This window comes from Rissa tridactyla, chromosome 5 (genome assembly GCF_028500815.1).
Source record: "Rissa tridactyla isolate bRisTri1 chromosome 5, bRisTri1.patW.cur.20221130, whole genome shotgun sequence".
NCBI lineage: Eukaryota > Metazoa > Chordata > Aves > Charadriiformes > Laridae > Rissa > Rissa tridactyla.
The window spans coordinates 55,690,233-55,709,000 of record NC_071470.1 but is presented as its reverse complement, the minus strand read 5'-3'; the positions used below and the strand labels follow the sequence as shown (position 1 = coordinate 55,709,000).

The 18,768-nt window shown below is 38.6% G+C and overlaps 1 protein-coding gene across 2 annotated transcripts in view; it reads left to right on the top strand.

The window, feature by feature from the left end:
- TACR3 (tachykinin receptor 3) overlaps nucleotides 1–1,881 on the top strand; it is a 36,902-nt gene extending 35,021 nt beyond the window's left edge. For both annotated transcript variants that reach the window (XM_054203175.1, XM_054203176.1), the window contains one exon: nucleotides 1,566–1,881. In XM_054203175.1, coding sequence (XP_054059150.1) covers nucleotides 1,566–1,881 — 316 coding nt within the window. The remainder of the gene's footprint in view (nucleotides 1–1,565) is intronic.
- Nucleotides 1,882–18,768: the final 16,887 nt, after the last annotated feature.

Genomic DNA, 18,768 nt, shown 5'->3' with positions numbered 1-18,768 from the left:
TATTGGTGTAAAAACACTGCAAAATTAAATGTCTGGATTAAAGAATACAAATCAACAAAAATTTCATAATTTTGAGACACACTAAAGGTCACCTTGTTCAGAATTCAGTGCAAGAATGACATACTGGTAAAAGTTTTCATATAATTAAGTTCCATATTGAAATCAAGAAGCCGAAACGTCTGCTTCCTTTTCATGCAGTAGGAAAATACAGCCTGTTGCTGGGAGTCAGATTAACTCATGTAGTGTTGTTACCTCTGCTAGATCTAGTATCAGACAGTTACAGGACCTAGCCCCAGCCTCATCTTCCAGGCTAATTAGGATACTATTTATGTGTTTAGATAAAGAAAGCATTATTTCAAGATGAAGAAAAACAATGCCCTAGATGAGAATGAATGGGATAAAAGGTGAGATGAAAAGTAATACAGTTTAAAAATTAGGTTTTACAGTTTCGTTCACTTAAACCATTTCCATCAGTGGTTCTTTCAATATTTTTTCATAATGTGGACTGCATCTAAACAGAAGAATGCAGAATAGCAAGCTACCTGCTTGTTTGTCATCATGTGGCAGCTCCGTAGCAAACTTAAAAAATTGAGGAGGAAAGAAGGTTATTTTTGTGAGATCAGGCAACTTTCACTAAGAACTTAATCTAAATTCTTATCTGTAGTCATCACTGTGGTAGCTGAACCATTGCTCCAAAAAGCTTACAGACACAATAAACAACACATCTGAGTGTTGAAACAAAAACAAGAGAAGGAAGACAAGTGAGAAAGTCTGGTAAGTTTTAGATCTAAGTTAAAAGGTGTTCTTTTCAGGTTACATACGAATACACAGCCCATTGCTTTTTCTAATATGTTTAACTTCTATTCTGGAAATACATATACACAGAAAGTAACAATAGTTTTTATAGTAAATCTCTGCTTCCAAATTGAAGTAAAATAACTATGAACATTGCACGCACTAATGCGTTAAAGCCTCCAAATTTCTGTTTGTACATTGTTCACATTCTGTTTTCAACTTTCTAGGATCTTTTTTAATTATTACGAATGATTTTCCAAATATTTTATATGAACAGTTATTAGGCATTACATGATTCCCATTTAAGCATCTCTGTTAGAAACGGAAAAACAGATGGGATATTGGAATCTGGAAGCTTGGATGGTACTTTAGAGAAAAGAACGCTACAAAGTTTCTTGCTGAGAGAAGATGGAAATATAGGTGCAGTTTTCATCATAGGTCAAATCAATACAATTTCTGTGAAGACAGTGCTATGAAAGCTGACATTTATTTATTTAGGTGAAGGGAAACTGAGTAGCAGGAAAGTATCAAAGTTAAAATGCAGAGAAAGTATATAGAAAATCATAAACAGAAATGAGCTGTTACCACTATCTTTTTCACCCTACTCAGACTTTAGTCAAGGAAACTCCCGCTGACTTCGCCACAAATAGGATTAGGGTCAAGATAATTAGCCAAGTCAGTGTCCTTGTCAGCACGGTATGTGTTTTCAGATGGAGGCCTGTGCCTGGCTCCCACAAGCACAGGCTTTCACCAACCATCTTTCCTCCCAGGTTCCGAGCTGGCTTCAAGCGAGCTTTCCGCTGGTGCCCCTTCATTGAGGTGTCCAGCTATGATGAGTTAGAGCTCAAGGCAGCCAGGTTTCACCCCACCCGGCAAAGTAGCCTATACGCTGTATCCAGAATGGAGTCCAGCATGACAGTGGTGTTTGACACTAATGATGGAGACAACACCCATGCCAGCCGTAAGAAAAGAGCAGCTTCGAGGGACACGAGTTTCAATGGCTGTTCGGGGAGGAAGGCCAAGACCATCTCCACAGCCTCAAGTCTCATCAGTTCACTGCACACATCAGTAGATGATTATTCCTAAGCATTTCATGGTGACATCTGCCAGAAGGGCAGCACTGGACGATGCGCTCCTATTTTGGGACTAGATATTCCTATCACAGGAAAGCAAATGCAATTCCACTGATGAACCCTAGCTATCAATATTGTGAGACTTTTAGGCGTCACTTACTTTTCTGCTTTGAAGAGGAAGAGGAACTTGAAGACATATGTATGCATCAGTTCGAAAGCACAGTCGCACCTTATATATGGCAATGTTTGTAGGGATTATCTAAAATAAACCAACACCATAAAAAATATTGTTTGAGCTGTATCTGACCTGTGGCATTTACGTTTCATTTACTGAAATGTAACAGGATCCTTTACTTATTGAAGCCGAAACGTACAATGCTTTCTATTATGAGTGTATTGATTCTACAATAACAAAATTACATAAGATTTGATAAAAAAATTCTTTATAATGAAGACATAATGAGCCCCAGTCTATTCAATTGTTTTATAATTTAGCCCTATTCTCAGGCAAAGAGGCAAAATGAAGTTCACGTGAATGAAGTTCAGCTTTGTCTGCAACAGTAAAATTTTTCAAAATATGTGAAAAAGGTATTTTTAAAAAGGAGAAAATCTCAAAGAGACTAAGTTAAATTCTACTGGCTTATATATTAGTGAACGTTAGACTCCAATGGAATGTGTACTTCCAGGAGGATGTATTGCTTAGATGAATGTCCTGTAGCTTTGTATCTTAGTGCTAAGGGTAAGATCCCCCTCCAGTGACCCTAACAGGAGCTTTATGATTCACTTCAGAAAGGTCAAAAGATTCACATTAAGAAAAATATCACTGTGGCAATGAACTCTTCTCTGCAGAAGATACAGTAGCATGTTTAATTGTGAAATACCTTCACCCAGGAAAAAAAATATTTGGGCTATTTTCCCAAATTTTCCATAGCTACATGCATATAAATATACTCCTCTGTCTGCATCTGAAAACATGTTAGACGTTATCACACAGACACTTTCCCATCCAATTCAGTCAAAATCCACTAACCATCACTGTTGCAAAGAAAGCTGAACTTAATACAAAAGGGACCGGAGGGCAGCCTTTGTTTTAGATAAATGGCTATGTCAGTTGCATGGATCAACTGGTTGTGGGAATGTTTGTTCTCAAACAGTTAATCAAAACTTCAGCAAAAGACTGTGATTGTCTTCCTGAGTTGTCAGACCAGCACAGAGGAGTGTGTATACATGACTCAACCCAACACAGTACCAAAGCCGAGCAACTAACAAAGAGAAGTTTGAAGAGAGAAAGGCTTAAGCTAGCTTTAGCAACCGGGGATGCCCAGTATTTTGTCGGTGAGCATATCAAAAGAGACTAGTAATGAGAATCATGTTTGTATTGTGATTCATCTGTATAGTCAATTGCTATATTCTGCTAAGTGTAATTTGTATTTGTATTGTGATTTCAGTGCATTGCTGTATCACTCTGCTAAATCAAAATCCTGCGTAAGGTCAAATATCCTCAAATAAGTAAATCCAGTATTTAACATTAAACCCTCCATGTGTGGCATAACTGAAGAACCTGGTCATAGAGTATTGTACTCTGATAAAAACGCATCACAATTCCAGACTCACTCTTTCCCTACCCCAAGGCCTGATCTTAAATCCACTGAAGCAAAGAGCTCTGTTCATTAACGGCTTTCCTTTTAAATGCCAGTTCACGTTTTTCAATGGTCTGCATTTCTGAAAAAACAGGTCTATTCTCCATCATGCCATAGTTGCACTTTCCATTTTCTTTTTTTTTTTTTTTAAAAAGTGTATAGTAATCCAGAAAGTGTCATGCAATGCCTATGAAAATATTTTTCTATTTTTTCCCCTGAAATGCTCTGTTTTAAGAATTTTAAATCTTCACAGGTGTTTAACAGCTCTGCTAGAAGATTCAGGATAGCCACACACACAATAAATAAATGAACCTACACATATTAACCTGATGGTGATATATATGGTGACATAAATTTCAAAACCTTTCAGGCTGTTCTCTCCAGGAACTACAGAGCTTATAGAAACACTTGTTCCTGTTGCATTTATTTCAAGACTTGAATTCACCCCAGCTCAGATAGAAATTTAAGTCTGCTGTACTACTTCCTCTAGTTCAAGATAAGCTTTAAATTGAGAGTCACAATTAATACATGCTGTTTATTAATGAATACCTCCACATATTGCTACAAAAGATGCAGGAGATACTGCTTAGGATACATCACTGTTTACAAATGTTGTGTGAATTCCATGTATTAAATAATCCATTCAGTTCAATTTAAGTCTTCCTGTTCATAAGCAGACTCAAGTGGTTCTGTGTTCATAATTCAAAATGATTTGTTGAGTGCAGTCAAAGATAATTCTTTATCAGTCCATGAGCAGTTGCTGTTGGTATTTAAATTCAAATTGTTTCAGATGGGTTCATATATCACATGGTATACCGTTATTGCTTAATTGGATTGCCTCTCTCCTATCTATAAGACTGAAACATGCATATTGGATTACAATTGGAAGCATATTTCCCAAAGTAAATGGTTACATTTACAAATACCAAACTTGGCTGTTATGAGTACTCTGTAACATAGCCTCTGGAACCACTGTTCCCAAGTTTCCCAGCAGTAGGTTTTTCACTGCAATATTTGTGATGCAAACAAAACAGCATCAGTTACATGAATTGTATTTCCAAAGCATACTCTGAAAATTCACGTTGCCCAGCCTGCTTGGATTTATATGCTTTAGATTATTAAAAAACCTAATCATTTAATCAATAGACATTCACCAGTGCTACAAATCTGTTAATACTTGAAATACTCAGCAGCTCTTCTATAACATTGCCCACAAATTTGTATGCAAATGAGAGTAACAACAGATCAAGTCTGTGGACACACAGCAAAACTTCAGGCAAGCTCCTTCTTGAATGCAAGGGGAAACTTCCCACAGACCATCTCCAAATTGGCAGAGGCTCTAGCAGATGAGGTCTGACAAGCCGAGGGCAAGGAAAGGTTCTAGCACCAAAGGACTCCACAGAGCAGCCCAGCCAGCAGCTCTTTCCTGTCTGCAATACTGAAACCTACCGCTTGGATGTTAACTGAAAAACTTAAGGCAGCCAGCAACACCTTAAAGATCAAAGATACTGCTTCTCCTTGGCCTGACGGTCTATGTACTTCCAGGGCCTTATACTGGAGAAAGGAAGTTTTGTGTTCAGAAGTGTGTTCTAAGTGTTCATTCATTTTGTTCCACTCTGGGACGTTAAAAACATTTAGGCAAGTGTATCACCAAGAAGTGACGGGCCAGGTGAGGCTACCCACCTGGAGCAGTTCTGGGGCTTGGTGACTTCAATAAGGCAGAATTCTCACTTCTCTTCCTATGCCCTGAACCCCAGCACCCTCAGGGCTACTAAATCAACACCATTGCTGTCACCTAACCAGCTGATATGTATGGGGCAGCAGGACCAGTACTGTCAGAGGAAAGAGACAGCAAGCCAAACAGTTTGTCCCTGGGTGCAAAACTACTTTTCATAGTTTGTTAGGTATGTAATACCCCTAAAACTAGTAGGATGTAAAGACACTTTGGAGCTAGCAGCAACTGACCTTCAGTACAAAAAATAGCACAGACATGTCAACGTAGAGCTCTGTGAGGGCTAAAATTTGCCTTGAAATTACCAAACTACCAAATTACCATGGGTAAACTTGCCCATGCTGCCAAGGCTGGTCCATGTCTAGTATCCAGAATCACACACACATCTCCTTCATAATACATGTAGCTACTTCCACATTACAAACACAGGAGACACTGAGGGGACTCTTCTTTGAGGTGGCCTCCATTGAGCCCAAAATTTAGCCCAGCTTGCTCTATGTCAGTCTCCCACATAGAGTGATCAGAGCACTCTGCCTTCTGGTAACGTTGGATGGCTTCAGGAAACTGGAGATGTTCCCTCATCACGAAAGAGATCAGCCTTCAAAATACTCTGGTCACTCATCCTCTTAGGACTTCCTCACAAGTACTCATCAGGCACCACAGAAAGATGGATTAATCTTTCACCAAAGAAACTACAGATTATAAGAATTGAGGATGTTGGGCATTTGATTTCTCAGTCATCATGGCAGCTTATCAAACTGCACCTAAAAAGGATAACTGGTGGCAATACCCATGATCAGTTTAACTATAGGTTGCAGGGGCATTTACAGCTGCATAACACTGTCCAAGGAAGAGATCTAACGCTTTAGATCCCAAAGAAGAAAGACTGGTACCCCCTCACACTGGGACTGCAAATACAAGTTCAAAAACAACTATTCCGGTCAATGGTTTAAAGAGACATAATTTGCAAGTTTAGTTTTGCAGTTTACTGATCTATTCTGCAATATCTTGGACTAATTGTGCTAGCACCTTCTACACCTTGTACAGAAATCAAAAAATATTATGAAACATCCAAGGTATATGTATGTGAAGTTTTACTCTTTGGCCCTGAAAGACTAAAAAATGATAGAGTAGAAAACCACTGTAATGCATGTTGTCTTTGGAAAACGATGTCTCTGTTACTCAGAGTAGCCAAAGATGAATTAAAATGCAATAATCTGAGATCAATAATTGTCTCTTACAGTAGAAAAGGTTGACAATAACATTTTTCAATAGTATTTAAGTAAACAGCATAAAAAAAATAATCACAGAGTACCAAGTGATTTTTTAGTTGAACTATATCTCATCCTTGGAAATATCTGTGGAAAAGAAAGCACCTGAAAATAAATTAATTTCATGAAAAAAATCTTATTTGAACATGCCAAATAGCTAACAAAATTGACCAGCTTCAAAATTCAGACTTAGCAGAGTTGTAAGTGAATTAGACTGATAAACAGAATTTGTCAGAGTTCTGCTAATGTTTTTCAAATCTGGAAAAATGATTGTCCTAGCTCTTATGAGTTGTGTTGTTTGTTTACCTGAATGCTGAATTCACAAACCACAGAATGCTCTGAATTTTGGCACAAATAATTATATGTGTGAAAGATCATATCAGAAGCATGTTTCCATGTGCATATTGTGCTACAAACCACCCATAATGAATATCAAACACTGAATTGTTGAATCAACTTAAAAACAACAGTCTGGGAGTATATTACCATGCAGGAAACATTTTTAAATAAATGTTTTTCAAAACTAAAATAGCATGAACAACCCAAGAAAATAGAAAAGTATTACTGAACAAATACGACAGCCTAAAAAAAGCTTCTAATGTATTTCTGTTATTTATCTTTGAATGTATCTCCTTTTCAAACAGTCTAAGTACCAGTGCCCTGTATTCCCAAGTATCAAGCTGGCTGATTAGGAAATTATCTTTAATTAAGTGTCTGTAGCAAGGCTGTCTGTCCTACTAGGCTAACATGATTAAGTTATGCCAGTTTCTGTAGACAGCAGCATGCAAGGAAGAGATGTAGCTAACTTTACACCTGCCCAGCTCCCACTCCCAGATGACACTATGTCATCCAGTACAACAATGGGATCATAGAATCATAGAATCATTTAGGTTGGAAAAGACCTTTGGGATCATCGAGTCCAACCATCAACTCCACTCTACAAAGTTCTCCCCTACACCATATCCCCCAACACCACATCTAAACGACTCTTAAACACATTCAGGGATGGTGACTCCACCACCTCCCTGGGCAGCCTATTCCAGTGTCTGACCACTCGTCTGTGAAGAATTTTTTCCTAATGTCCAGTCTAAACCTACCCTGTTGCAGCTTGAACCCATTCCCTCTTGTTCTATCGCTGATTACGTGTGAGAAGAGACCAGCACCAACGTCTCCACAATGTCCTTTCAAGTAGTTGTAGAGAGTGACGAGGCCTCCCCTCAGCCTCCTCTTCCTCAAACTAAACAGTCCCAGCTCCTTCAATCGCTCCTCATAAGATCTATTCTCCAGGCCCTTCACCAGCTTCATTGCCCTCCTCTGCACTCGCTCCAGCACCTCGATATCTCTCTCGTATTGAGGTGCCCAGAACTGGACACAATACTCAAGGTGTGGCCTCACCAGTGCTGAGTAGAGGGGGACAATCACCTCCCTCCTTCTGCTGGTCACACTATTTCTAATACAAGCCAGGATGCCATTGGCCCTCTTGGCCACCTGGGCACACTGCTGGCTCATGTTCAGCTGCTTCTCAATTAGAACCCCCAGGTCCTTTTCTGCCAGGCAGCTCTCCAGCCATACTTCCCCAAGCCTGTAGTGATGCATGGGGTTGTTGTGGCCCAAGTGCAGGACCTGGCACTTGGCCTTGTTGAAGCTCATTCCGTTAGTGTTGGCCCATCGATCAAATCTATCCAAGTCTCTCTGTAGAGCCTCCCTATCCTCATGCAGATCAACGCTCCCGCTTAACTTGGTGTCATCTGCAAATTTATTGGATCAAATGGAAGTCTGCTTGTTACAGCTCTACACAAGGCATAAAGCTCACGTGTCAGCTCAGGAGGATTTAACTGATTTGCTACATAACCTAACTATATGTGCTCAGTTATTTATTGTTTCTTTTAAAATCTTGGTATAAATACATTCCAAAAATGATGAGCATTAGCAGTATCAATCACCCTAGAGGGTGATTAGAGGCTGTATTGGAGCCAGCAGAAATACCAAGGTAAGTTACAATTTATTCACTTCCTGAGGATGTGCCCATAGGCATGAATGGAGAGGTTGAGCTGTGAATGAAAAGACAATGAAAGCCGGCAAATGAAAGGGCAGTTATGGTCCACAACATTATGTTATTATTAAACTATTACATTAACATTTAACATTTATATTTTAGAACCCTTTGGCTCTGCCTGTTCCAAAGGAAATGGCAAAACTCCTCACACACCCTACCTGCCTCCTGTCTTTGTGCCATAACAAGATCTTTGGTCAACCTCTCCTTGTTTCAACTCAAAAGCAGCCTGACCCGGAGGAGGGAGCTGTGATGCAACCTGACAGGTTTCCCAGCATGACTGTGCCTCTGCAAGCTCTGACACAGAGAGCCCTACAACTTTTCTCAATGTAGACTTAGAGACCTGAATGAGGCAGGAACCTCATGAGGCAGGTGCTAGTTCTAATCACTTTCTACCAAGCAATTACATTTGCCTTGCCTGCCACTGTGACATACCAAGCTGGGTGTTACACAGACATTCTTTGAAACATGCATGCATACACACACAAGTTCCAGGGAAGGAGAAAGACCTTGAATGAAATCTGTGAGTTTCATCCATGGAAAAGAACTATGCAATTTCCCAATGCATCTCGGCCTCTCAGTGGTGGCACTGGGGCCCATTCACAGAGCTCAGATCCTTGCAAGAATTTTCAAGTGATATAAACACCCAACAGGAGTTCAGAAATGACATGTTGGGACAACCAAATAGTTGAATGCTAATCATCATCCTCCCCAATCCCCTACTGGCAGAGTATTTCAACAGAAACCCATGTGGATGTGTCAGAGGTTGATCGAGGAAAGTGTGCTGATCATATCATTTTGATGTACAGCTTTGAAGGTATCTAGGTCACCATTTTCCTAATCAATGTAATATGATCTTCAGCCCAAAATGCATGTTCCTGTTCTACTGGCTTGGGGACCAATAATTCCAGAAGGGCTTTAATTCTTTTGAGGCCTCTGAGGAGGCAATAAAAGAACTTGCAGGTCATATGCTGAAATACCCACGAGCCCTTGGCTTTAGGAGTAATTGAAAACAGAAACAAAATTAAATTCCTCTTACACAGGCCACCATGTGTTTCTGGATATATTAGGATAGGCCTTGACATTTTAATTGACAAAACACTGTTGACATTACTTCTGTCTTTCCAATGACTGCCAGAGCTATTGGGAGTTAAGGTCAAACAGCTGACACTTGTAACAGCTGAGCATCAGCTGGATGCTTTTAAAAACCCAGGACTGTGCACACAAAATAAATTAGCAAATGTAATTAACTTGTTATCACAAGTTATTGATGCACAGGGTCAGACTTCACCATGATATGAATAATCAAAAGTGTACTTTGCTCTCTTCTCCTTCCACAGCTTAGCTGAATGCTTCACAAAATCACAGTACTGCAGTGTGAGAAACTGATGAAGTCCAATCCCTTGCAAATATCTGAAGTTTCCTATCTTTCTGCAATACATGAAATAGTGTTAAAGCCACCGATTTCATGTTTCTGTCAGTATATGTAAACGACCTCTTTTTTTTTTTTCTCCTCTCATTGCTTATTATGCATAGACTGTATTATTTGTAACGCAACTTGAAAGTGGCCCTACTGCTGTGAACTCCATTAGGAGTGTGTTACAGTTAGGCCACTATAGTTGAGAAACATCAGTTTACAGCTCTTCCTCCTCTTTTGTCAGAAGGCTTGTCTGAAACTCTGCAGATGAGAAGGGCATAACTTGGTTTGTTTATAATCCTAAAGACGAGAATTGCAGAAGATGCTTTGATACTCAACAAGAAAGAAAACAATATTACTACATAACACAGAGTCAAAGCAGCTGATGATTATAGTTATGTATCTGTACTGTTTCTCCCAGAGTGCATTGTGCCCTTAAATGATTGATACAATTTATCTTAAATAAGACTCTATCAAATACCTGATTATTCATTTTATTTCAAAGACCTTCAAAAAAAAGGAAGAAAAAGTGGGAAAAAGAATAGAAAAGGTAGAAAAATAGGGTACTAATGTTGCTTACTCTGAGAGAAAGCACTCAGTCTCTAAGCCATAGAAATCACTAAATGTACATTTTTAAAGCTCAGCATTTCTGTAAATGAATACACCAGAAAAGATTTTACTGGAAATACACAGGGGGGAAAACGGGACAGCAGGGTAGGGGGATGGAAGGTGTATATCAGGATCAAAGGTAATTTATTTAACTTGCTTTCCCACAAATGCCAATAAAGCTGTGGGGTTTTTTTATCCCCCTCTCCAGGTCATCTATGGCCTTACACTATCAAAGTACAAACATGTCTGTATCCTTCTCATGTGGAAAACCAATAGGACCCCAAAAATGCCTAACAGATATACTTATTTTAATATATCAAACTGTGTGCCTGCAGAAGACACTGGGTAACATTACACTGAAAACTGTGATAGGGAGTTGATATGTATCATCTCATAGATAGTAGTATGATAAAATAAATAATTCTTATTTTATAATCATAATATATAAGCATTGTACTTATTTCTCTTACATTAGTAATTTAATACTGCCAAAGTTATTGCCATGGAACAAGACCCACTGTGCTGCATACCTCACACAACAGAAAACAAAAACATCTGCTACTTCAATGAGCTTACAATTAAAATGTAACACAAGAAATGACTGGCAGATGAAAATAGGTTTGCTAAGAATATTAGTCAACTTGGTTAGAAAAGGCTTTCAAAATGTCTCCTGGTTCTCTCAGTGGAAAAGTACAATGCCTCTCTTCCCCTTGCAACATTAACATTCAATTCACATTATGTGTGTGAGAGAGTACCTGGGACCAAATACTGTATTTCTTTCAACTGCATGCAACAAAGTTCATTAAATTACGCAGGGTTCACTCTGATATGACTGATCAAAATCGGCTAAGATATTTCCATTATAGAGTTTTATTTGTCGTCATTCAGATAGAAAGAAGAAAACATAAAGCATTATTTTTCTTAGTTTTGCTCCTAAGGCATCCATATACGCAGAAATTGAGAATTTGTTAAATTATATAGCCATAAACGGCAAGATTTTCTGAAAGAGATGAAACAAAAAAGCACTGTTAGCATCCAACCATTAATGAGAGTTTAGGTATTTCCACTAAGCTATTCAAATTATTTGATTTACTGAATGCAAGAGGAAAGCTGATGTGCAACAGTGGACGTTTTGGAGAAATCTTACAATTATCGGAAATGTAACAGCAGGGTTTGGTCTCAAAACCTCATGATATTTTGAAAACATGATATGCATTAAGGATGGAATCAAATCCTTAACCTGTGGACACAGAGCACAGCCAACAGAGGCAGCAGTTTGCACAGCAGTCTTCGGCTTCTGCCAGAACAATTTTGTCACTTTTTCATCCTGCCTAAGTCCCTTGGAACTACTGGCTTTCAATGCACTTTTTTACCTTATTGACAGAGGTTTTGTGATCTTTCTCAAGTGACTTTTGTTCTACAACTATCTGATATTTATCCTTCAGTACATATTAATGCTAGCATCATGCATGGAAATCTTAATTGTGAGCAACACAGACACAGTCCTAACATTTCAAAAACACAAACCCTGCTTTCTAGCTGCATAAAAGCAAGAACTTGTAACAGGCAAAATCATTTAAATAGACAAAATAATGTAAAAAGTTTAATGTGTTAACAAGCAAGAGATCTGCTTTAGTACTTACTCTAAAAGCTACTAATGACCATTATTCTGCAATCGGTCTGCAGTGTTTAGAGTTCAGGATGCCTTTGATATTATTAAGATACAGAGCTTCTCAAAGTACCCCTGATACCTCAGGTATCTTTAAATATGTATGAAATTTCTTTAAATATGTATGAAAGCCTAAAAAACAGCTTGCCTGAATGACCATCATATAACTGGAACACTCCATTTCAGAGGAAGAAAAAAAGCTACTATACGTGATAAAACCATCAGCACCACAGTAAGAATCAAAGAGAAACAACTCATCTAATGCTACAAACTGGAAAAGTACTCCTGTTTGAAGGATGTGAGAGTTTTTCCCATTTGTCTTATCAGATAGCCATGAAAGCCTCATGAAAATAAAGTATGCCTTTTCAGAGAGTAAGAGAAATTGATTTAACAATTATATACCCATCAAAACCCAGTGCTCAGATTATCCATTAAGATTAATGTTGTTAGCTTTTCTGGAAAGGAAAGGAAAGGATGAGCTTTATTATTTTCAAAGCAGCACTTTTGGACAACATTAAGAAAATCAGTAATTTTAATAGTGCTTATTTCAAACAAAGACTATGAGAAAGTCAGAAGACAAGTCTAAGTAGGTGGGAAGAAGTAGTACACTACTTAAAAACCTTTGGGATTTTTATTCCAGCACCCATTGAGCTAAGTTGTCAATCGAAAATCTTGGCAAGATGAAAAACCCTTCCTTTACAAAAATATTCTTATGGTGCTTAGCCAAAAAGAAAAACCTCACTTGATACCTTTGAACATTTTTAGTATTTCTTATCATATATGAATATTTCTAAAACAAAAGTAATTTTGAGCCAAAAAAATTACATTTTACTAACATAAATACCTGTTTTACACATTTCAACTTCTTTTCAAAATTTTCAAATTTGAATGTTTATAAGAAATTAATGTTTTCTCCAACTATATTTTGCCATGAAACTTCTGACCTTCTCTAACCAAAAGATGAAAGAAAAAAATTAATCTGAAATTCCTGTGACATCTAAAATTTCAACTGATGACATAAATTAAGCTTCTTAACCTCTTTAACTAGTTGAAACTTCCCCTGATCAAAAATTCTTATTCCTCAAGGGGCACTTTAGCTATATAATACGGAAGCACAAAGCTGTTAAGTTCATTAGTAGATAGAGAATTGGAAAAACTTTGAAAGGAATCCTCTCACACAGGAAAGCTACGAGCATCTGGAAAGCCTGTGTGCAGTAAAGCCTGCACTAGGAAGAACTGGAACATGATTTGACTAAACTGAAAAAAAATCACATTAATTTTTGCATAACAAGATACTAAATAAAATCTGATATATGCTTATTATATTTTTCATTAATGGAAAAATGTTCCTCTTTTAGCCACTCACGTTTCTGTGAAAGTCATGTATGTATTTCATTTGCCATGTCCCTCCATATTTCACAATATTTTTATAAGGTAAACTACATAGCTGGTAAGTTACATAGTTTTCAGGAAGTTTTAACAGTTCTACTCCCTAGACTAGACAAGGCTTATGAGTAACTTAACAAATGAATATTTCCATCAGATATAAACCTGCACAATACAGTGTAAGAATAGATTCCTAATCTGCATTTTAGTTTTATTTTAATCAAGATTTCATCCCGGCTTCCCATCGCAAGACCACAGATAGAAGACAGTAAAACAAGATGTTCCATACCTGTCTGTACCCAAAGGTGTTTGAGCAGCTTATCAAAAAATATCACCTTTAAAAATCAGAAAATTATAAGTACCTGTAATGGAAACCGTCATATCGCACAAGACAAGGCAGAAAGCTATCTTACTTTAAATGTGAAACTTAGGGAAGCTGAACAGTATAATGCACATTCTCGGAGCAAGTCAGGTACTGAAATGGATAAATCACAGGCACAAAAGAAAAAAAGCCCTCTAACAAAAGCATCACTGAAAGTTATTCTTGGGCAGGTATCTCACAAAATGCACACACGCCATCATTACAGGAAGTACGGCAATCACCCACCTCCCTTATGTGCCAAGAGTTATTAGTTAACATCTCTATGTCTGGGACATACTTCTGTATCTAATGAGCATCAGAGAAAGCACTTATTCAGCTTTAGCTATTCCCTTGTGATTGATAGTGTTCACCATTTAGGCCAACTAAACAAAAGCCGAAGAAGTTATCATTACAGAATATTACGTAGCAGGATACCTTGCAATTACAATGCAACGAAAAGAACATGGAAAAATCATAAGGACCAAATCACAAACCAGCTTAGAGAAGCCCAAGATACCCCCAAAGAATCAGAGACTTAGTCTTCTCCTTGTCTTTAAGAAAGCTTCAACTCATCTACCAGCTAAATGGATGTGCCTGTGTAGGTGTTTGGGCATATAGCTAGGTGCTCTAAGACACAGCTAAGCAGCTAGATACCCAACTAGAAGAACATCTTCCTTCTCATTGCAACCAAAGTTTTTTGGCCTCAGTAAATTGGGGACAAAAGTTAAGAACAATTTATAAAAGTTGATCCTTTTCCCTTTAGGAGCTAGTACAACATATGTTCTTAATTAAAATTACCTACCTCAGGCAAATGCAAAAGTTGTATAGACTTTGAACCAGAAACTTCAGTGGCATCCATTAAAGTTTTGTTGTAGCAAGTAAATTACTTTCCCATAGCATTTCACTGAAGTAGCACAGGGAACATCAGGACTCAGAGAATTCTTCTGAAGTACTTTCACAGACATCTGTAAGTTTAAGCATACAAGATGAAAGACCAAAAAATCTGACACGCACTGATTCACAAAGGAAAAGGAAATACAAAGCTTGCAGGTGAGGTGGAGTGCCATATACCACTCTTCTCAACTACTTGTTCACCCTCTGCACTTCATTTGTCCCCTTGCCAAATTAATACTGTCACACACCATGGGAAAGAACACATTGGCAGACTCCCTAGCAATAACAAGTACTGTAATTTTATCTGCAATGCATTACAGATGACCACTGCTGGCTTTCTACCATAGAAATGTGCCTGAATCAGGTAATAAACAGTCACAAAAAATAAATAAATCCTTAATTATCTCTTTTTAGATTCAATTCTATACAGCCTGGTTGGATTGGTTCACTGGTATTTTTTCTTTTTTTGGCATGTAAAGTACAAACAAAACCAAAAGGTAATGAGGGCTTTTCATACACATTATATCAAAACACCAAAAAAAGAAGCAGAATTGATATTATGATGAAGTCATTGATTTATTAATATATATTAATTATAGAGCCACTAAATCTCCCAGCTGACAGCTTTGCTAGAAAAAAGTTATTTCTTATGAATTATTTTATAATATTTTTCATACTATCGTTAAAAAAAAACAGAATTAAGACAGTTTCCTGCATTTGCCTTTGGAAATTTTCCATGCCCAGTGAAACTGTTTGTCAGAAGATCTTTTCTGTTAGTTAAAAAGTTGCTTTTTCCTGAATTGAATAAAATTAATCTTAGTTATAACCCATTTTGTTCCATTTATAGAAGACCTTTCAGTGGCTAATCCTACTCCAATATGTATTTACCTCCCCAATTAGTTACTACTGGGTTTTTATATTTTATTTCTTTTTAAACTTAGTACCATTGAGTTTTTTCCTGCCTAATTCTAGCATCACTTTCTAGCTCCAGTTATGGAATTAAACATTCCAGTCTGGAATTAAACATGCAGCCATAAGCCAAGGTGAAGTTTGCATGGGAAGAAAAGACAGTTATTTCTTTGTTCTGTCACATGACACTTCCAAGGAAAGCACAGATCTTCCTTGGCTTTTGCAGTTGGTCTATTTCATTACACTTCACGCTTAAATAGACATTCACAGGGTTTTACAGCAATAGGCCTTCCTAAAAAAAAGAAATTCAATTTTAAAATAATGAGCTATTTTCTCCTTCATTAATGAACAACTAGCTTTCAGTTTTCTTCTTGTTTAATTTCACTTTTCTCCTCATACAGTTGTAAAGATGCTTACTCTCTCTAGTTTCTTTGTCCAACATTAAATCACTGTGTTTCAGTTTGCTTGGCTCTACCAAGTTAAAGAAAGGAAAAGAGTAATGGAGAATGGAGTAACGAAGAATTCTATGCACTGCTCTTCTGGGGCATGACCCTCTGCTAGAGCATTAATCATAGCACAGTCTCTAAACTGGACCGGAATGGGTGACAAAACATTGCAATAACTTAGAGTAGTGCTCCTAAGACAGTCAGTCAAACACTGATGCTCCCTCCCCATCCTTTAGTGTCCACAATTTGTGGTGCATTCAGTCTTGCAGCATTATCAATGTAGTCTCATGATATGAAAGTCTGTTGTTTTACAGATTCTCTCGAGGGAAAGGAAGCTGTCTGTTGTCCGTAAACATTTAAGAAATTTTGTGGAATATAACATAAGTCAGGATGTCTTGCAAATATATTATATTAATTATTTATTTCTGTTTCTAGCAAATCTCTAGGTTTAATTTTAATTCCTACAAAAATGCATACCCATGTAATCGGTTATTTTCTGAAAAGTCAAGAATGATGCCTCTGCAAATTGAGAAATATACTGTGATCACAATGATGAGGTGTTGGGTTTTTTTTATAATCAAACATGTCACATATGATTAGATATGTCATCGAGTTGTTATTGTTATTTTTCAATAGGTGAACCAAACATTAGTAGATTTGGCAGTGGTTTACTCACTGAGATATCTTTAATTGTTAATGTCAAGCTGTCATTGATGATTGCTAAAATATCATCATTCAGAAATCAGCATCAGGCACTGAACTTCAAAGTGAGTCCTGCTGTTCAGTGATTACCACCTCTGGAAAACTTCTATTTTTAGATATTTAACTTACCATCAGTTTAACATAACTTGCAGCAACTGAAATCTTTGCCTGAGTCCCTAATCTCATTAATTCATAGACAGAGGTTACAGTAAGCATGCACTATTACAAAAAGCAATAAATAAAATATCAGTGTCCAGGACTGTCATTCTGTTGTGCTAAAGAAATGTCGTGGTTTAGCCTCAGACGGCAACAAAGAACCACGTGCCGCTCGTTCGTGCCTTCCAAACACAGGAAGAATCGTAAGAAAAGGCAAGACTCTTGGGTTGAGACAAAGGCAGTTTAACAGAACAGCAAAGGGAACAGGCAAACAACAACAACAACAACACGGATAGGGGAATATACAAACGCGATTACGGAACCGCCACTCCCCCCCGCCGCTCGCCGCTCGCCGGCCGGACCCGGGCCACCCCAGCCCGCTTTTAAGCAGCAACTTCCTGCCCCCTCCCCCGGCAGCTCAGGGTGGGCGTGGCTCACATGGCATGGAATACCAGGAAAAGTTAACCCTATCCCCACCGGAACCAGGACATTATCCACCCCTTATTCCATACCATCTATGCCATGCCCAGCAGGTTCCAATGAATTGCCACCACTTTCCCCTGTTATATATATATATATACACACATATAATACCCTTAGTTTATGGGTCATCCCTCCAAAGTGTCCGTTGAGTTCTTTTAATCCACGGCTTTGGGCTCCATCTGTTAGAACAGTCTCTCAGGGCAGGTGAGATGCTGGGTGGTGCTGGTCTGTTGCATGCTGTATTTTTTCAGAGCTTGTGACTGGTGCACCTGGTGTGGCTCATGCACGCAGTCTGTAGGCTGAAGATGTAGATCTTGAGGAAACTGCTGGGCGCCGGCTGCTGAGATCAGTTCTTATCCCATCACCCCTGTGCCTTACTTGTAGTACAACTGATAGCAGTGAGGACATACAGTGACAGTGTTACTTAGCAATTAACAGCACACAATCTGATTCATTGGCTATTCTCGCCCAAAATCAGATCTCCATGAGGTACACATCGGACTTCCCCATCCTTCCGCATCACCCACCAAGTGCACCCAGGTCCTTGGGCAAAAGCAATCCCACGGATGGGTTTGCCTTTGCCTGACGCAGGACTAACCCAGACTGTCTTCCCTAGCATATTCTTCATGTGCACTACGGGGACTTTATCCCCTTCTACAGTACGTGGAAGTTTTGATTGGGCAGGGCCAGCCCGATTGTTAGATCCCCTGGTGTTAACTAGCCAGGTAGCTTTTGCTAAATGCGTATCCCAGTGTTTGAAAGTCCCACCACCCATTGCTCTCAGTGTAGTTTTTAACAGTCCATTGTATCGTTCTATCTTCCCAGAGGCTGGGGCGTGATAGGGGATGTGATACACCCACTCGATACCATGCTCTTTGGCCCAGGTGTCTATGAGGCTGTTTCGGAAATGAGTCCCATTGTCCGACTCAATTCTCTCTGGGGTACCATGTCGCCACAGGACTTGCTTTTCAAGGCCCAGGATAGTGTTCCGGGCAGTGGCATGGGGCACAGGGTATGTTTCCAGCCATCCAGTGGTTGCTTCCACCATTGTGAGCACATAGCGCTTGCCTTGACGGGTTTGTGGCAGCGTGATATAATCAATCTGCCAGGCCTCCCCATATTTGTATTTCAGCCATCGCCCTCCATACCAAAGAGGCTTCAAACGCTTGGCT